This window comes from Haematobia irritans, chromosome 4 (assembly GCF_050003625.1).
Source record: "Haematobia irritans isolate KBUSLIRL chromosome 4, ASM5000362v1, whole genome shotgun sequence".
Classification (NCBI taxonomy): Eukaryota; Metazoa; Arthropoda; class Insecta; order Diptera; family Muscidae; genus Haematobia; species Haematobia irritans.
In genome coordinates, this window is record NC_134400.1 from 210820863 (window position 1) to 210842149 (window position 21287).

General features: G+C 34.2%; 2 protein-coding genes across 10 annotated transcripts in view; one reads left to right on the top strand and one right to left on the bottom strand.

Annotated features, from left to right (window-relative positions):
• Positions 1–952: 952 nt before the first annotated feature.
• Positions 953–21287, bottom strand: part of Zasp66 (PDZ_signaling and DUF4749 domain-containing protein Zasp66) — a 106661-nt gene continuing 86326 nt past the window's right edge. For 3 of the 9 annotated variants that reach the window (XM_075303893.1, XM_075303897.1, XM_075303899.1), the window contains 6 exons: positions 14192–14392; positions 13928–14007; positions 13331–13387; positions 8956–9106; positions 1967–2008; positions 953–1661 (listed from right to left, as the gene is read on the bottom strand). In XM_075303893.1, coding sequence (XP_075160008.1) covers positions 1575–1661; positions 1967–2008; positions 8956–9106; positions 13331–13387; positions 13928–14007; positions 14192–14392 — 618 coding nt within the window. In that variant the 3' untranslated portion in view covers positions 953–1574. Of the gene's footprint in view, positions 1662–1966; positions 2009–8955; positions 10064–13330; positions 13388–13927; positions 14008–14191; positions 14393–21287 lie in introns of those variants that run through there. The other 6 variants (XM_075303894.1, XM_075303898.1, XM_075303900.1 and 3 more) reach the window with 3 other exon arrangements.
• Positions 15757–18363, top strand: Cdc6 (Cell division cycle 6). Its single transcript, XM_075303891.1, has 2 exons — positions 15757–17304; positions 17367–18363. Exons 1-2 carry the CDS (start codon positions 15903–15905, stop codon positions 17783–17785), a joined length of 1821 nt encoding a protein of 606 aa, XP_075160006.1. The 5' UTR covers positions 15757–15902; the 3' UTR covers positions 17786–18363.

The window sequence follows — 21287 nt, forward strand, 5'->3', positions numbered from 1 at the left end:
GGTGGTTACCGACGAAAACATCAAAAAAATCCACAAAATGATTTTGAATGACCGTAAAATGAAGTTGATCGAGATAGCAGAGGCCTTAAAGATATCAAAGGAACGTGTTGGTCATATCATTCATCAATATTTGGATATGCGGAAGCTCTGTGCGAAATGGGTTCCGCGCGAGCTCACATTTGACCAAAAACAACAACGTGTTGATGATTGTGAGCGGTGTTTGCAGCTGTTAACTTGTAATACACCCGAGTTTTTCCGTCGATATGTGACAATGGATGAAACATGGCTCCATCACTACACTCCTGAGGCTAATCGACAGTCGGCTGAGTGGACAGCGACCGGTGAACCGTCTCCGAAGCGTGGAAAGACTCAAAAGTCCGCTGGCAAAGTAAGGCCTCTGTTTTTTGGGATGCGCATGGAATAATTTTTATCGATTATCTTGAGAAGGGAAAAACCATCAACAGTGACTATTGTATGGCGTTATTGGAGCGTTTGATGGTCGAAATCGCGGCAAAACGGCCCCATATGAAGAAGAAAAAAGTGTTGTTCCACCAAGAGAACGCACCGTGCCACAAGTCATTGAGAACGATGGCAAAAATTCATGAATTTGGTTTCGAATTGCTTCCCCACCCACCGTATTCTTCAGATCTGGCCCCCAGCGATTTTTGAGGCAAAACCGAAGGAGTACTACCAAAATGGTATCAAAAAATTGAAAGGTCGTTATAATCGTTGTATCGCTCTTGAAAGGAACTATGTTGAATAATAAAAACGAATTTTGACAAAAAAATGTGTTTTTCTTTGTTAGACCGGGGACTTATCAGCCAACCTGTTAAAAACGTAAACGTTCCTGGTGTAACTGGTATTCAAATATTTCAAATTTAGAGCAGAAGCCTATCCATACCCAAATATTTTTGTTTACTATTCCCAGCATAACTAAATTAAAACAAATCAGTTGTAGTTTTTTAGGTTTTTTTTATTTTTATTTTAGAGGTTTGTTAATTTATTCTCAAATTAAAATAGAAAAAAAAATTGTTCAACACAGATAAAGAATAAGATTTTTTTTTTGTCGTGTATTGTTTTGTTTATCTTTTTTGTTCTCCTATTTTAAAATTTCAATTGATTTTCCTTGATTGGAGATTTAAAAATAATTAATTATATAATATTTAAATTGATTGGGGGAATTGAACAATTTGGTGAAATTACACAAATCGTTCGATCGATAATCGAGTGATACTTTAGAAATAATTAAAACCATTTCGGTGAGTGTTAGTGTTGTGTTTTTTCATATTGTTGTTGTAATAATTAAATTTTTGGTTTGTGTTGTTTTATTATATTAATACAAAGGTTAAAATTTCTTCTCTCATATATGATTAAACTTTAAATAATTACAAGTCGTAAATGGGTTTTCAAAACTTTGGTGTTTCTTTGGTTGTTCTTGTTTACATTAGAATTTGTTTTTGGATAATATTTATATATTAATAAAAATACATAATTTTGTTTAGTAATTTCGCTGATGACAATATTGGTGCTGGTTGCTGTTAATTACAAACAAAATTTTTTTTCAAAAACAGAAATTAGTAATTCGATGCACCCAAAACACTATGCATCAAACGATTGAAAGATCCACTTTGACGAATGGTTTCATCCTGTGAATTTACCACCTGTGTAATAGAAAAAAAAAACAGATTAAGTTTAGCTTTAATACACTGAAAGAAGAAGTTTCATTTTTTTCAGGAACGAAACAAAGTTATATTTTTTCCTTAAAATATTTTCGTTAGAATCAAATAAACCTGGATAGAGACAATCGGTAATCGGTTGTTATACATTCCGTCTATTTGGTTCTTAAATAAATTATTTTATAGGAAAGGGGAATTTTCTTTGTCCAAAATTTCGTTCCGGAGGAAAGTATTTTTTGTTCGGCAATTAAATAGAAAACAGATTTATCTTAAAAATGCCATGAACTTACATGGTACGACGAGCGGGAAACGGGCGCTGATTGTAAGAGTTTCTGTTTCAGAAAAAAAAATTTAAGGAAAAAAATCATTTAATTTGCCAAATACAATATTATATACATATATTTCAATGATATGGTATTTATTTTAGAGACAATAAATTTCTGTTTACCAACCGATTTGTTTAAAACATGCATATGTAATATTTAATCGATTGTATGACAAACGAAACCTATGATGGATCATTGAGGCAATTCAACAAAGTTTTCAATATGATTACAAACAATGTTTCTGTATTTCAAAAAGAAGTAACGAGCATGTACAACACTAATAATAATAATACTCAGACTCAGTGTGTAAACATAATCATACCGATATTAGCTGCAATTTACAATTAAGTACCTTTACAATGAGCACTTTTTGATTTATAGTCGGTTTTGTAAAAAACAGGTGCAAAATACATATTTTTTATGCGACACATAAACGGATAAATAATAAGCTCGGGTCATATCTCATTTGAAAAGTCTTACCTTTACATCTCTTGTTATATACATTTAACTAGAACCGATTTATGATTATTTACATACACCTTAGGCTCGATTAACCGGTTATCCGGTTACGTCCGCAAACCTGTTACCTGTTATTTCGACGAACATTTCTTTTTTGGGTGGTATAGCTAAACTAGCGCTTCAACTTAATTTTTAATATACCACGTAATAATTGAATATAAAAATATAAACGCTTGATCGCCTATCGCTGTGGTTATGTTTACACACTCACGTCAAATGGCGACGTCTGTAATATAACTGTGAATAAATTCACACTTCCGGTGTAATCGATGTAAAAAAGGGAAATATCATCGTTATTCTAACGATAGCAAGTTTATTAAATTACCCCATTGCTCAGAATTTCAATTTAGTATTTAGTTAGTAATTGTTGTTAACAATTGTGCTATTGAATGTGATGCTAAAGTACAGTGCAAATTCTTTTTTTTTTTTTTTTTTTTTCCTTTTAAGTTGCTCCCAATGCCGATGAAAAAAAACACCCTTATTGGAAGACTTATTTGGCCCGGAATCACAAAGCCAACACTAATAGACATCGCAATGCTGTGATGAAACTAAATGCATGGACCAGTCTTCTCCAAGAAATCCGCTAAAATGCTCAAACCTTCTATACCAAATTTGTCAACAAATTGTTCAATATCAAATATACCATCCAATTCGGTGAAGTGCGTTCTTTCCAAGAAAAATCTAGGGCATTCAAAAATCACATGGGATGGGGTCTCCACCCCACCACATGACTCACACTCTGGAGAATCAGCTACTCGCACCTTATAAAGTGTAGAATTGCAGAATGCATTGTCACTCAGTATTCTATTAATTGCTTTACACTGAAGAGTATTCACTGCCACATTACCGAACCACGGCTTCTTCCGCACCGTCGGAAAGATTCTGAAGTAACAGGAATTTCGTACTGACGCCTCTTGTATATATTCCGTTGACCATTTCAACCACAATTTTTCCTCTATTGTACGAATAGCATCACCTAAGGGCCATTTCAAATCTAAACGCCATCCCTCTTCAAATGCCTTTTTCGCTGCTTCATCCACTTTCTCATTGTGAGGTATTCCCATGTGCCCGGGAATGAAATGTATTTCGATGCTTCCACAGTGTTCATTTGCAAGAGCCAGAAATTGATGTGCCAAAAAATTAAGTCCTCCGTTGTTTTTAAGCGCTTGAACTCCAGCTAGACTATCCGTTAAAAATGCAATATTTGTCAGCCCGTTGTTTGTAGCAAATTCAAGAGCTTTATATAACGCAACAAGCTCCGCCGACATAGAAGACAGTCTTTTGGTGACACAGAAGGCCTGAACCAAACCAGAAGCCTGGTGGTAGAAAGCAGCCCCCGTATATTCAGCATGCACTGAGCCATCCGTGAAGATTAAATCAAACTTTCTATCTTGTAGATCCGCCTCCTTCTCCAACCTCAGACTCCTAACCAGTTCAACGCTAGCTTCAGCCTTATTTTTGACAGCTCCTTTGAAAAAGTCCTCATCAAACTTTATATTACTTGGCTTAATGATTGATTCAGAGATCTGTGCGACGTCTTCAAAAATATGCTGGAATTGATGATAGATTCTGTAGTAACTAGAATTCAATGGACGATCCCGAACAGCCATTATCTCCTTTGCCGGAAGGTTCAACGCAAAAACTTTTATTAGTTCCTTTGCCGTTGCCAATTCAAATCTCTTGTCAGGAGGCAATTCACCAGCCATATGATATATGACTGAAACAGGTGTTGTGCGTATGAGACCCAGGGCCTTTCTCAGGACATTATTAAGGCAACTTTTAATTCTGCCAGAAGCAACTTGAGACATATTTGAAAGAGCCGAGGCTCCATATTCAGCTTTCGACCTCACAAATGCTTTATAAAAAAGTAATGCCTTAATCGGATGCACTCCAAAACGACACCCATTGATAATATTCATGAAGCGGCATTTCTTTTCAATCTCCCTGATCGTAAAGTCCACATGTTCGTTCGACGAACCATTTGTCGAGATCACCACACCTAGGTATTTCATTTCCTGTACTTGATTCAGGAGTGTGTTTTCAACGCATATGTTCAAATCTCGTTGTCTTCTGTTAAAGTGAACCACACTTGTCTTGGCCATGTTGAAATTAAGACTCTTTTCATTACATCTTGCCTTAAAGTCAATAATTTTAGACTGAAGCAATGTCTTGGTACTGTTAAAATCCTTGTCATAACAGATCAAAACAAAGTCATCTGCATATTGAAATAAACGACATTGACTCGAATTGACATGATGAAGTGAAATGGTGTATAAGTTAAAAAGAATTGGACTCAGCCCACTCCCTTGAGCTAGTCCACCAAATGTCTCTTTCGACTTTGTCCCGCAAATTAATATCCTTTCTCTAAAAAATTCATAGATCCACCAAGTAATGTGACTGTTAAAGCCCAAAATTTCCATGACATCCTTCAGAACCTCTATATCTGTGCAATCATACGCTTTCTCCACATCAACACACATACCCATTACATGCATTGACCTCGACTTCAGGTCGGCCACAAAATTCACAAGGTCGTTTATGCACATGGCTGTCGAATGATGAGGTCTAAAGGCATAAGAGCGTTCAGGGAGCAGGTTAAATGATCTGATATGTTCATTAATCAGATTTTTCAGCACACCTTCTATTAATTTGACATGTACACTCAGAAGCGATATCGGTCTAAAGTTTACGATCATGGTGGCATCTTTGTTCCTCTTTGGGACCGGCGTTAAAAGAATTCTCCTCCAGGAATTAGGAAAAATACCGTCCTCGAAAAGCTTCTTCAGGATTTCGAAAAACGCAATTCTGTCTGAGTCCTTTAAATTAATAATCATTTCATAAGTTATCTTATCAGCACCAGCTGCAGATCCGGGATTTCTTGATCTAATGAACGATTCAAAATCACATACTCCGAATTGAGGTAATGGGTCTCTATTTTTAAAATCAGTTGAGAGCGGCGGCGGGATGTTAATGGGAGCAGATTCTGTGACCATATTGATAAAACACTCTTTCTGTTCCTCATTCCAGATGTTGTTTATATTTTTTTCCTTACCAAATTTCCGCACGTTCTTCACTTTATCCCAAACCTCCCTCGGAGAGCAAGCCGAAGAGACTTCAGAGAGGAAGGCTTGAAAATTCGATTTCTTTAAAGTTCCAATATAGTTCTTCAATTCATTGTCAGCCATAATCCAATCTTGACAGTTCTCATAAGTTCTGTATCGGTGATATTTCAATCTAAGAGCATTGCGCCTTCGAAATAATCTTGAGGCCTCGGGGTCCCACCATGGTTTGGGTTTATATTTGTTCCTAGAATCTATGTATTCCGAACAATTTTGAATTATAGAATCCATTTTGGAACTGAATTCCTCATATGAGGTGCCCACACTCAAACGACTAACACCGTCTAATACACGGCGATGGCACACTTTGTAGAAACCCCTTGGTGCCGGATCAATATCACAGATTTCAATTACAATGGGAAAATGATTACTGTTAGTCAGTTTTGCCTTCCGAACAGACCAACTCGGATTTCGAACAAAGTTTCTGCAGAACGTAACATCAAGAAAAGAGAATTGGCCATCACGAACAGAAAAAGTGTAGTCACCAGTGTTGAGACAGCAAAAAGAAGAACCATACATCAAATCTGCAAGAATGTCACCTCTCGTATCAGAAACTGGAGACCCCCAAAGATGCGATTTGGCATTCAAATCACCGCCAAAAATCATCGGAAGGGACATGTTCTCAACAGAGTCAATGAAACTGGAAATAATCGCCTTAAAAGCACCGTTTGAGGTATTAGGTGGTATGTAAGCCGAAACAACACCGACATTTTTCCTCAAATTATGAGTACGAATACCAACCACTTCCCCAACAGGAAATTTGTCCAAAATTGAAAATGATATATCTCTTCTAATGTAGATGCCTACACCTCCATATCCATCACTCCTGTTCTTATAAACATAATTAAAATTACAAATGCTTGTAGTCGAATTATCAGTCAACCATGTTTCAGACAGTAGTGCTATGTCTATCTTGTTAGTCTCAAGAAATAATTCCAAGACATCTTTGTTCTCTCTCTTTCTCAGGCTCTGAATATTCAGTTGTAAAATTCTCATCTTTTCTTTAACAATAATAATACAATGAAAAAAACAAAATTACACTGAGAGGCTAGTGGCCCCCCCAGCTTTTATCAACTCGACGTCTTGCGTAGCAAAAAAGCGATTCATATCTTGATGAAGATCTTGAATGAAGTTCAAATGGTCTCCTCCGGAGCCATTTGCACCCACAACAATGTAATTATTTAATTTCTTAGCTAATTCATTTATAGCTCTCTCAAAACCAGATGTCTTCAAATTCTCCGCTGCAATAATACCTACACCGTTTGGAGCTTTATACGTCTCACCTTCTTGTAAAGCAGCCTGGTGCTCTTTTTGTGTCCTTCTTGCGTTAGCCTCCTCTCGTTCCTTATTTATATTCAGTTTGGCGACTCGCGCAAACGAAAATTGTTTATGAAGATCTTTTGCTGCATCAAGATTGTTGCTCACATTGCTGTTATTAGCGAAAGGCTTAAAGTTCGGCTTGTGCCGAATGGGGGGAAAAGCCACATCAAGATTTTGATCCAAAATATCAAACCTATTCGAAAAAATGGCAGAATATTTAGATCTTGCCTCTCGGATGGATAGATTCTCAACGACCATGATTTTTTTAATTCTAAAAGCCTTTTCCCTTGCAGGGCAGTCGCGGCTATTGGAAGGGTGCGCCAGTCCACAGTTAGAGCATGTGATCGGGTTACTGCAATTATTCGGGTCAACCACTTCGTGGCGTTGGAAGCAAATACGACAATTAGCAGGTGATTTGCAGTGATCTGCAAAATGGTTAAATCGGAAACACCGATAGCATTGACCAAAGGGGATAAAATGGTGTACCCTCAATTTTGCACCACTATAGTCAATAACCTCTGGCAATTTGCGCCCCTTGAAGATGACCTTCACTCTCCTTGTATTTATGGTCTCTCCTCTTTCTTTTCTAGTCATTCGAATAATATCCAAAATCGTTGTCTCATTGGTTTTTAAATCCTCTTTTAGCTCCTCTGTGGAAATTTCTTCCGGTACATTATAAATAACTCCTACTATAGACACGAAGTGAGCCAATATTCTGGCCTGATATCCACCTTCACTTAAACGGGCATCCTTCACGAAGTTATTTGCCGAAGCACCATCTTTGAAGACAACTTTCACTCTTCCATACCCAACTTTAACAATTTCCAGAATATTGGGTATATTTAACGTTTTGAGGAATCTAGCCGCAGCCATGGTGTTAATCGGCTTTCTTTCGTTGCCAGACGTAAAAGTTTCTAAAAACGTTAAAAAGGGGCCTTCGCTTGTTGCATCATATTCATAAACACGGCTAGAATTAGTCAGCATGGTCGATTGGTTCACCTGAGAACCTCCAGATGTTTTAACATCACGGCGACCCTCTAATCTCGGTACCTTAGTGCCTTGCTTGTCCAGACTTTCCTCTCTTCCTCCTAGTTTATTCCGGCTTCTAGATCTGCATCTTCGCCCAATGTCCGGTGGTGGTGGAATTGGCGGGACATTTGCCTCAGTCCCATTCGGCATTTTTACCGCCTATAAACAAAAATCAGCAAATACACCTTGCCAATAATAGGTAACAATTTTTCTTTTCCAAATCAAAAAGAAAAGAGAAACCAAATAGATAGAATTTCACAATCTTCTTGATTTCGAAAAACCGCAGTGATCAAGTTCCGTGAAGCTCAGCCTTGAAAAAACACAACCTTGCTTGACGAACGACGCTCACGAATGAGTGCAAATTCTTATAATACAACTACCATCAATTTGTGGCCAGAAGAGTTGCCATCGCTTTCAATTTACACTGTACTCCAATACAGGGTGATGCGTATATTACATTTATTAAAACCTATGTCGGCTACACATGAAGCTACACTTAAAAAAAACATACTATCTATATGGCGACGACATATATAGCTGTTCAATAAAAATGTTGTTTTAATAAAAACTATGTATTAATACAAAGTTTTATGAGCAGCGAGCTGAGCGGCGAATGATACAGACAAATTTTAGAATAAATATTAAAAAAAAAGAACTCTAAATACACAACAACAGAGAATGAATAAACAAAACAAAATTAATGCAAATCGGCGGGGATAAAAACAAGACAGTGACAATGATTGTTTCCACAGGACAAATTTTGCTGACGTACGGTATGCATATTTGATTATTGATTAACAAAAATGATAATAAAAATAATTGGTTGTTCGAAAGAATCAAGAGCGAGAAAAAGGGAAAACGAGTGCCGAGAGTCATAGCAATCGTTCCCCCAAAAACACACGCGATGATATTTAACTCCTTCAAGGAGAGGCGAGTTTCAACCACAATGTGACACTGTGATCTTACCTTTCCTGGAACCATTCTATTGGGTTGGAACACCTTTGGTTGCACTGGCACCGTTACTTCTTCAGTATAGTCAGCACAATCGTAACCAGCTTCCTGGAGGGCTTTGAAAGTTTCACTCTTTGATGGATCATACAGAACTGTTGGCTTGTAACTAAAGTTTTCGTTGATAGACCATCGTTTAATCAATTGGTGCAGCATGAGGTAGATAGATCCATTCAATTTACATTATTGAATATCGTTAATTTCATTTTGACATATTTTTTTATAATTTTATGTGTTGCAATTGTTTCGGACGAGTTGACGAAGTTTTAATAAAAATTATTATACGGGAGTATATTTTTTTTGTTTTTAGATAGCGAAGACAGTTGAAGGAGAGAAAAAACAGGATGTGCACAAAATACGTTAGAATTAGTTTCAAAAAAAAGTGTTTTTGGTAAATTTGCAAAACAATGACAGTTTAAATGACAAATTCCAATTCAGACTTAATGACTAATTTATATTTTTGTAGGCTCTCAAATTTGCTTGCATCAAATTAAAGATTATGTTAGAACTACGAGAAATTATTTTAGCGTTACTATTAGAAATAATAGGAAAATGTCTCGGAATTAGTGTTTACAAGCATGGTAGGATAGGATATACTATTAAACAACGCTTATGATGGACTTTTTAGGGGACTAACGGGGAATATTACTCTAAATGTTAGCCACATAAGCTTTTCATCATTGTAGAAATAAACTTGAGAATGGTGTGTTGGTCAGTGTTTACTGGTAGTGTATGAGGGGGTAATCGATTAATTTGGGCAGATTCTAGAATCAAACCTTAATGAAAGGGTTATGAGCAATAAAAGGAATTAAAAGGAATGGGTTGAAATAATCTAAGAGGGTGCATTTGGGGTAATGTTAATGTTCATCTATTATATGGTTTCTCTAACAATCGCAGGAATTGTATGCTTTCTCTATTCTCTTCTTTTTGTATTCCTCAATGATGGTGAGGTTGTTCTGGCTGTTTTTGTCGCTGAGCCCGTTGCTGAAGTTCATTCAACTCTTTCTGCTTTTGTTGCTCCAGAATTTTATATTTTTGTTCCAGGAAAGATAGATCGATGAAAATTCTAATATTAATCGTGCAGCTAATCGTTCATAACAATATTTTGTCCTTATACTATTTATAAATACTTTATCGAACGTTATTGTTTTCAAAAATATAATTGTTTACTGTTTGTTTTGTTTACTCTTACTTAAGAGGCTATGAAATAAAATATGCCACATTTACAATTACATTTGTAATATTATGTACTGAAAATATGTCATATTTTATTAAAATTATATGTAAAACTGTTTGCTAAGTGGTAACAAGTATGTTAATTGAATATTCAACAAAATAACAAGAAAGTCGATTTTAATTTTATTTCAAAAAAAAAAAAAACAAACAAACAAAAATTGGATCATAATAGACATCACATTAGAAGTAATATTCAAATGTCACAGAAATCTAATGGAATTTGGAACATATCTAATGTTCAAGTATTCATTTCATTCATTCCATTATGGGCTGTATATAAATTAAGATTAGTTGAGCCTTTCGTTAAAAATCTTATATATTACATGTACATTTTTGGGTATATTATTTAAAAACATGGCAACAATAGTTTCAATCAATTCAGAGAGAATAAAAACACAAGAGAACGAAACTGTGAAGCGAAACTGCGTCAGTAGGTGGCAGTCATAGACAATAGATGTTATATAGATAGGCCATGTGTCTCTTTAAAAAAAATGTGTCAGTTCCAAAAATTAATTTTCTGACATTTCGTTTTGATTTTTTCGTAAAGAGTCAGTCCCAAATATTAATTTTCGTGCATTTGCTTTTGTGTTGTTCGTAAAGAGCAATGCTGCTCAAAGTTAAAGTTCGTTTTTTGGCGGTTTTGGTCACAATTTTTTGTTCAAATATGAACTTTTAAAATATTAATTTTTTTATAAATCCTCTGGTGCATCATAAACTTTCTAATTTTGTGTAAAATTGGCAAACTACAAAATGGAAAACGAAAGAGATTGTAAGCGTGCTCTTATTTTGCTCGTTTATTCTTAATCTTCGGAACTGTCAAATATAGTTTGACACCCATGGCCCATCTATGTATTATAAGGTCTATGGTAGCAGTCATGAGGAAAATTTTTCTAATATCATGCAGTTTTTGTCGGCACTTCTCTCAAATATCATACAGTTTGCATCGGCGTCACCCAGTTCAGTTCTCTGCCGACTTTACGAAACGTAAAGAAAATAGGATTTAAAACCTACTTTGTAGTAATAAATGTTCTTTTTTATAAACGTTCTCATTCCATTAAATTTTTCATTTCAATTATAACTGCCGATGCCTTTATAAACAATTTATCAAAACAGCGCTTCGACCGCAACGTCGGTAATACCAAAGCTGCAGGCATTGTGCGACATGTATACGGTTCACATTTATTGTTTTTGTAGAAGAGAAATTTTCGTCCTCTGTGTCTTTATTCTCTCTGTTTAATGCGCTTTACAGACTATCAGTTATTCCGGACGACAGTGCTCGTGTCGAACATATCCCATATATTGTGCGCATTATAAGTTAAGTCCGACGGCATAATCGATACTGCTGCATGTTTATGGGATCGATAACACATTTACCGATTATTTAGTCATCGCCGACAAGTCGTATCGATCCGACACACTGTAAGATTCTTTACAAACACCGACATTCCGTCCGGAATAACTGATAGTCTGTAAAGCGCATAAAGTATTATCAGCGTTGCCATGTGTTTTATACAAAATCTCCAACAAGTTGTTCAAATTAAATTATGAACGGTGTATAAAATGCTTAATAACAGGTTTATTTCTTTTCACTTTAAGGGCGCTTCTATTATTAGAGACGTTTATTCGCGTTTTATCGCGCCAAGCAAGATTGAATCATCAAAGTTGTCGTGTGGGCAGTTCAGACGCTATTTTATAGAAATTCGTGTTCAGCAAAGACATCCTTGATGAATCTACTATTAATAAATATATGTGTGAACTTCATCGGCATAATAACATAATGCGTCGTCCAGATTATAAGTTTAAGGATGTCTAATAAAACAGCATTTCTAAAAACGGAAAGTCTGTGTTTGTAAATAACGGCACAAATTTTTAATTCCCGTTATACAAAAACTACGCAAATGAAATATATTACCAAATATTCAGTTTTTTTTTTGTTTCTGTTGACTGTTTGGTAAATTTAAAAGTTTCAAAAGACAACTTGACGTTTGTAGATCAAAACATTTTTCAGGTGATTTAGTAATTCCACTTTATTATCCTCCTTAAACATCCGGTTAATATCAGTTTATAGCACCGTCCCTTAATGTGAGAAGAACATTTTATTACCAAAATCCTTAAGCTACACAACTAATCTTAACATATATACAGACCAGAACACACTTTTCGTGACATTTATTACCAGTTTTCCACAGTTATTTTTAATTCCAAATTTAAGTCAATATCAAAGTTTAAAATATATTGGATAATAAAAAATTAATGTGGAAAATTGTAGCCTATATAGGAAGGCTGGCAAAAAAGGGTTAACATAAAAGTTAATTTAGCAAGACACAATAGATAAAAAATTAAAAAAAAAAGAATAAATTTGTTAATAGTTTCAACAATATACAAACATAAGTACCTATTTCAATATATACACAAAAAATCCAAATATATTTTTCTTTCCTGAAATTTATGTTAGGAAAATCTGGAATTGTTTGAAGTTGACAGCCTGACAGATCTAAAGTCAAACATAAACAAGAAATGTAGAGACTGCAATCTTTCAATCAGATGATTCCTTCAAAAGTTGTAGTTGCATAGTTTTATTGGAAATTGTTTACAAAAGAAATCTGTATTGTGGCAATAACTCTAAGAACTATTTATAGTTGATTTAACTGAAAACCCATATAATCCTCTACAATTTTATTATGCTGTGGCTATAAGTCGATTGAGGCTAACATTTTGTAGAACATATTATGACTGTGGGTGGATGTTTGAATATTGGATTGGAGACATGTATGATTTAGTGTTGTGAATAGTGTCAAGGTTGTGTCCACATAATATAATCGAAGTGTTTTGAGGATGGGTTAAGCAAGCCTTCAGGCTACACAGGAATAAGTAATTTTTATGTACACAAATTTTATTTTGCTTTTATGCCGTCTGATTCACAGGTATACGGTTTATAGATTTTCTACTCTAATGACCAGGGGTTGCCAAAATGTCTTAATTTTGGAAAATGGTGTGTGAAAAAAAATCTAAAGAAGAGTTCTAAAATGATTTCTATAGAAACATAGATGTAATATTTAATATACATTGAAAAAAATTAATTTGTATTATCTTTTACCCGTCTAGTTTCGATGGCAAAGGACGATGCAAAGCACTCTTCCTTACTGTATTGACACTACAACAAACAATATGTAGAAAAAAAAAATAGTCGACACAAAATTAAAAAATCACATCAATATTGAACATTTCAATTTTTTAATAACACTTGGAGGGATTGGTTTTTTACGATAGAACGTGCACACAGCATATCTCACAATATTCAGATATAGTAGCATATAAAGTGTTGTAGTTGTTGTAACGTTCAAAAAAGTAATAAAAAAGATTATAAATATTAGTAAAATATTATTTTTATTAGTTGGTATAGATTTGTTGCTAATGTAGGCAATTAGAAAGTGTAGCCATTTTCATAAATAAGTTTTTCGAATTATTTTTATAACTATAATAGCATTGAATATTAAAATTTGTATAAATTTTCTTTAAGTGTTTTAGTGTTCATACAAAGTTTATTTGATATATGGATTAAATTGTAGCGTAAAGCCTAGAAATTCTTTAAAAGCAGTTGGTTTTCTGTTGTATTACTGTCAACCCTAATGTCATTCTAATAATGGTTAGTATAATTTTCTGTTGAAAACATTTTAAAAAATACTCTACTTACGGAACTGTCTGGCGGATGGTGTTCTCGATGTTGTTCTCTGAGTACAAGCCAATGGGGGAGTTGAATTGTTTGTGGAAAACCTAAAATAAAAATGGTTACAATGATTGCATTTATAAACGTCTTTTATCTTAAGCCTAATACTAATAGCCCATTCACGCTAGGCACCAAATCCTGTAAACGAGGATTTTGACCAAAATACTTATCATGGAATTTAGCATTTCTATTGTATAATAAAACAACATTTCTAAAAGCTGATTAACTTACTCTGCCAGTATCAGCATCTTGGCCAACAACTCTGTGCAACATGGTATCGGCAACACGTTGCTTCATCACACTGTCATGGAAGTCATGGTGGGGATGGGCACGTACAGCTGGATTGGGATAATGTCTCAGGTAGGATTCTGTGGTGGGAGCATCTTTTTTCACTTTAGCACCGGGCAAAACAAGTGGAGTTGTTCGGTATGGCTAAAAAAAATCAGAAGAGAAAAACAGCGTTTTAAATACAATATTTAGAAAGGTGTATTGTTTCATGATCGTAAACAATAATATTATTGTTATGAATTGAAATGTATTGTTTAATTTATGTAAATATTTATAATTATTTCAAAGTAAAACGTATTATATAAACATTTTAAAAGAGCCACCTTCTTTCTAAATCGAATTTATATTGTATATATTGTTATCCTATATGTCTGGTTCGTGCAAATACTTAAATATATATCTATGTATTTGAATAAATAAACACATTGTATTTGTGTAGTAAAATTTGAAAATATCCACCAAGCTTTTCGCTTTGTTCGACGTTAAACAAGATGATGAAAAATCGAGAACATTTGCCAATTGGAAAATATTTATCGTTCATTTTATGTAGATTTTTTTTTTTTTGCATTTGACTAGCTGCCTAGTTATATTTTGGCGGCCATTTTAATCAGAGAATTTATTTGTTAAAATAAAATTTCAAGAGATTATCAATGTATGAGTTGTTTTCTCTCTTCTTTTGCATACAAAATATTTTTAAAATATTACGTAAGACAGACGCTGTCTGACTCTATTGTCCAGTGTTGTTTGCTTTGGAAAGCATACAATTTCTGTGTGTATCTATGTCTGTGTTTATATGCGAAAAAAACCTACATATATTTCTATTTAGTATTACTTGAATTTCCTGTCACGAATAACCTAGAGCGGCGTAGACAATATAACGTAACTTATAAATAAATACAATTGCTGATTTTTTTTAAGTTAATCATAGTTATCATAAATTTAATTTTCCACGATCGATCACATTGTAATATTGCCTGTGAAACTTTTTGTAAAAATAATATTGTAAACTGAATGGCTCCTAAGCTTATTCTCTGTTTGCAGCTATAAGACCGGTACTATGTTCGGTTTTCGCATTGACATTTTCGCGTTTACGCAAATAAAATTATGTTAATGCTGCTAATTTTACTCAATTGATACGCTCAATCTCACCACAATTGCCAATATTTAACAGGAATAAGCCTATCTTCATTTATATTTTTACTGATTGATTGAAAATGAAGTGGGTTTCAAATTGAAAACCAAACATAGGCTCATATATTTTATGTGCGTTCATTATGTACTTTATATTACGTTCACACAATACTTGAAATCTCCATTCTGATAATTGGTGTCTCGGTTTTGTAAGGAAAGATGATTAAAAAAAAAGAAATTTGTAGGCAACTCGTTATGGCAACTCTAACCGTACTTTACGCGTAGTACGTTATGGATCTACGTCGTAATTTAGTGCGTTAGCCAGTGTTAATGGACAGCTGGCATGTACCACAAATTGCTAAGCCTCAATGACATTTGTCAATGTTTACCGCGCTTTTAGTATGCATATATTTTGTTGTTGATGCTGATCTTTGTTCTTTTTCTTGACTACGTATCAATTTTTGGAGATCTTGTAATTACTAATTAAAAAATTTATGTTTCAAATTGATTTTAATGATAATAAATGGCAGTAAGACGTTCAACTCGATTAAGCGGCATTGGGGTTAATTCTGATTTGCCTGCACTAACAACAAAGATCACCCGCAGAAGTAGCATATGGGGCCATCGACAAAGTCGTGATTCAATACATAGTGACGAAGAGGAAGAACGTTCCTCCAATTGCAGCAACGAAGAGAACTGTGATCGTATCAATAAAATGGTCAATAGAAGGAGAAGTGTTAAGGCACCGAGCAAATCTTTGGACGAAGTTGTTGATGAACCAAAGACTCCTAAAAGTAAGAATGCATTGAGACCCATGCCTGCATCCAAAAAGAGGGAGTTACTCAAAAGACTGCAAACCGAGCAAGATTCCGGTTCTGGTAACGAGGGAATGTGTGAGGCAAATGAGTCTTCACCTCCCAAGCAGCCACGCCAACATTCTAAGGCCTTGCCTAAACATGTTATTAGTCCATCTCGACTGTTGGATCGATTAAGTATTGACGAAACCCCAAATATATCAGACGCAACTTCTGAAGAGTTCCAGCCTCACAATACATCAAAGAAAACCCCCACCAAAGACATTACTCACAAACCATCACCTGTACGTAATAAATATCAAAATGCCCGAAAGGTCTTAAACAGTGCGGAGTGTCAGAAACTTCCAGGACGAGAAGAACAATTGGCAGAGTTGACGGCGTTCTTTAAAGACCATTTGGAAAATAAAAAATCTGGTAGTTTATATGTTTCTGGCCAGCCTGGAACTGGAAAAACTGCTTGTCTCTCGCTGCTGCTAAGATCTTCCGAATTTAGCCATCGCATTCAAAAGGTGTATGTTAATTGTACATCTATAGCTTCCATAGGAGGAGTATATAAGAAGTTGTGCACAGAACTAAATCTTAAACCCCAGGGGCGTACAGAGAGAGACCACTTAATGGCCATACAACACCATCTAAAAACTTCATCACGAATGCTACTCATAGTGCTAGATGAGATCGATCAACTTTGCAGTTCTAAACAATCGGTCCTCTATACAATATTCGAATGGCCGTCCCTACCTGATTCACGTATACTTCTGGTTGGCATTGCCAATAGTTTGGATTTGACCGAGAGAACTCTTTTGCGTCTTAATGCCCGTTGTGAGTTAAAACCAAAACATATGCACTTTCCTCCCTATTCCAAGCAGCAAATTGTTGATATTTTCAAATCACGTCTGGAAGAGGCTGGAGTTTTGGACATTTTCCCTCCAGTTACATTGCAACTTTTGGCTGCCAAAGTTAGTGCTATAAGCGGTGATGTTCGAAGAGCTTTGGATATTGGTAGGCGAGTGGTGGAAATTGCCGAACAACAAAAGAAGGATGGTGAAAAGGAGGTAAAGCTACAGAATCTCAATAAAATTGTGGGCGAAGCAGAAGATCAGCCTCAAGAGGGTAAGTTCCTAGGTTATGCTTCTAAATATGAATGCAACTAAATTCTGTATTTTTATTACCAGAAATACTCAAACCTGTTCAGGTGACACAAGTAGCTGCTGTACTCAATAAAGTCTATGGAGCCTCCCAAAATCTACAAGAAGACATTGAAGAGTCATTTCCATTACAACAGAAAATTATGCTCTGCTCTCTAATGCTAATGCTGCGCAACGAAAAAAATAAAGACATCACAATGGGACGCCTACATGAAGTCTATAGACGTGTATGTACTAAACGAAATATACATCCCTTGGATCAAGCAGAATTCGCTGGTACTGTGGATCTAGTACAGACTCGAGGTATTTTACGTATCATCAAGAAGAAAGAACCACGCCTGAGTAAAGTCCAATTACAATGGGATGAAGATGAAGTAAATGGTGCCTTACAAGATAAGCAATTAATAGCTTCCATATTAGATGACACTGCCTGTTTGACCAAATGAGACTTACATAAATCGGATAGCTTACCAAACCATATTGACCATAAGATGCATTTAGACATTTAATTTTAGATATATTTTTATTACACTTTCATCGTAAATAGATTTCTCAATACCGCCATCCCCCACTTGAATTGCTTACCCCTTAATTACTCGATTTATTTCGTATATTTTTAATTGATTTTTCGATTTTATTTTTGAAACGAAAGAATGAAAAAAAAAGAAACAATTTATTTATAATCATCAAGTATTGTTTAACCTTGATCTGTTAACGTCATGCAATTTCAAGCATTTCCTTTATTTCTTTTAATACAATCAACTAAATCATCTATACGAGAAATGCATTCATTAATAACAACTCACGTGAGTAAATCCATGTCGGTTAGGAATTGTCGTTTTTGGTAATTATGACATTTTTGACCATTTCAGTAATTATGATATTTTTGACCATTTCAATTTGAATTCTATTTTATTTTTTTCTCTTATATTGTCTTCGTTCTTCCCCTCAGAGTGATTACATTTTTATAAACTAGTTTTTAATGAAGACATCGGTTTTACAAAAATAAAATTTTTAAAATAAACATTAAGTTTTTTTGTTTGCAGATTTGTACACATTCACTCATAGAAATAAGTCGGCAAAAAATTGCAGTAGGTTTCTTCTATTATATCTTTATAATCCATGGTCTAGGGGAATTTGTAAAATGTTAATGGTCTAAAATGTTACCACTTAGCCCTCCTCGAAAAGCTCCTAAATAGGTTAGGCAATTTTTTTTGCTTTATTTAAGAAATTTTGTTTTTTTTGTAACTAAAGTACATACATAAAGTACATACTCTTAATATGTTGTTTCCCTTGTGCCAAGATAGCCTCGATCACATGTTTTGTTTCTTCCAACCAAACTAAAATGTATTTTAATGTAATCTAGTTTAGAAAGTAACAGACAAAGTTCAATACTTTAGCAAACAGTGACTACTATCTATTTTCCAGAAGACTTTTTGCTATTTTAGCAGTTTTTTCTGCAATGTCACTAACAAATTCCTTTGGAAGTCGTTGTTTAATCAATGCAAAATCTAGCATGGTCTAATCTTTATTTTTAGTACATAGGCCAAGAAATCCTAAGACCAAAGGTATTATACATTTTTCGCATGTTCCTTAGATGGGAGATTTGTAGTTATTAGAAAACATAGGAAAACTATTGAAAAGTTTGAATTGCCTACTTAGTCAACAATTCTATAGGTTAACCTTTCGAGTATTAAAGAGAAAAAATCTCCAAAACTTGTAGAAATATAATCATAGGGACTCTTAAAGGGTGCCTAAACAGAAAATAGTATCTTATAGTGTTTTAACTTCTTTCAGTAATGCTGGTAACATTTCTAAGTGTTTAAAAATTTCCCCAGTTGAAATCAAACATATCCTGGCACACCATTCGGACTTGGTTATTAATTGAGACTTAAATGATCTATATTTGAACATTTTCTAGATTTTGAAAGGGGGGATTTATCAAGTCCGCCTTGTACCGCGGACATTTCTAATTGTGGATTTTTTCTATATATCCAAAAATTCGCAAAAATGGTTTATTCAATATTTAAAAATATCAAAATTTCGACATTTGCACATTCGGAAGTTAATTTTCCCAAAATTTGAAAAAAATAGTTTTGCTTCGGATTACAATGCCTATTTTAAATTTACCGAGTAAAGGTGGGTATTAAGTTCGAGTTTAGCCGCTAAAATTGTCACTTTTTTCACGATTACAATTCTTTAATAATCCATTTTAAGGAATAAAAACTTTGTGAAAATTTGCTTTGGGCTATTCCCCCATTAAGTTATAATGAAATCTGCAACAAATATGTATAATTACTTAATACCCACCTTAAACTAAAATATTAATTTAAAAATCGAAATTCTTCAAATTTGGTTTCTTCTTTCATTCTTTTATTGATTGCAATATAAAGCTTTTAATTTTGGCCGAAATTCAAAACGATTTTCAGCGGAGCTTTAGTAATGCTTATTAGTGTGAAATTATGATCAGAAAATCGCTCATCGCGCTCATTGGCTGTAAAATCTGTATTTGGAGTGCAAATTAGTCGTAGTTATACAAGGCTACTTGGACACGGGAGGAAATCGCTAAACAAAAACACGAATTGCCAAAGAGTATATATAGTTTACATAATTCAAAGACAGATGGACGGATATGCACCCATTTATAACATCCTTTAATACAGGGTATAATGATTCATTTCGGACAATCTACTTATCATGTGGTTTCCTAAGCTCTTATATCATCAATTGTTTGTTTTTCTATTTCTACTCACTGAAGTGTAACCGACCTTTCATGTAATTTGTTGACAAAAGCCATTGTTTACCACTATATATATATATTGTAAATATTATATTTAAAATTCCTTTATAATTATTTTAATTATTAAAATTTAATGGTGCATAATATAATAATAATAATAGAAAAAATTACATTTTATTATATTTGGCAGAGAATTTCAAATGATTCTTGGCAAACAGGAATTTTCAAAATTTAAGTTCACTTTCTTGTGAGATTGGGATAGAATGATTTCATGATTTCAAAAAACGACAAATGTTTTTAATCTATTGTCAGTTTGAATGTCGAAAAAAATACCTCACATCATCACCAGAATCACCACCACCGGTCTAATAAAATTATGGGAGTGGTGATAATTTGTTTAAAAATGTTCCCCATAATGATGGCCATAATCCATATGTGGTCTTTGAGGTTGTTTATTGTTCTTCTTTTGATATATTGGGAACAAAACCATAGAACACCAATAACAACAACGCTAAAAGCTGGCATAATATGGATACATAGTAGCATAGAATAGCATTTAATAGGGTATAATTAAAATTTCTTCTTAAAACATTTTGCAAATCAAAAACATAAAGACACAAACCATAACGCAAGTATGTTTGTGAGAATATAGGAATGAACAAAATAATAGGTTGGGATTTTTCTGGGATTTTATTTTTTGTGCAAAATTTTGTTTTTCCAATTTGTTATTAACATGTACATATGCATCCATTCTTGTATATATGCCGATTTGTTGGTGTTTTATTTGTTTTTGTTGTCTAAAAATAAAGTATAAATTACACAAAATAAGAAATACAAAAACGACTAATCGGGAAAGAGAGAGAGAGAAAACAACAGAGAGATATAGATGAAGTGTAGAGAGATGTTCTTTAACTGTGAACATCTTCTGATTTTCGATATAGATGATGACCATATTTCCTTGATATATTTCTATACACAACCATACAAACATATGTATGTTTATGACCCCCTATATCACATACATATATATTTAAGGCTATTTCGTATACTAATGCATACACATGTATTTATTATTTTGTATAAATAATTGCTCACTGTGGCCAAGAGATATTTCTTTCGACACTTGAAGTTGTTGTCGTTGTTGCCTCTTGTTTATTTGAGTTATGTATGTGGGGTGTGGGTATTGAACAGTTGTTCGCAAATTTTGA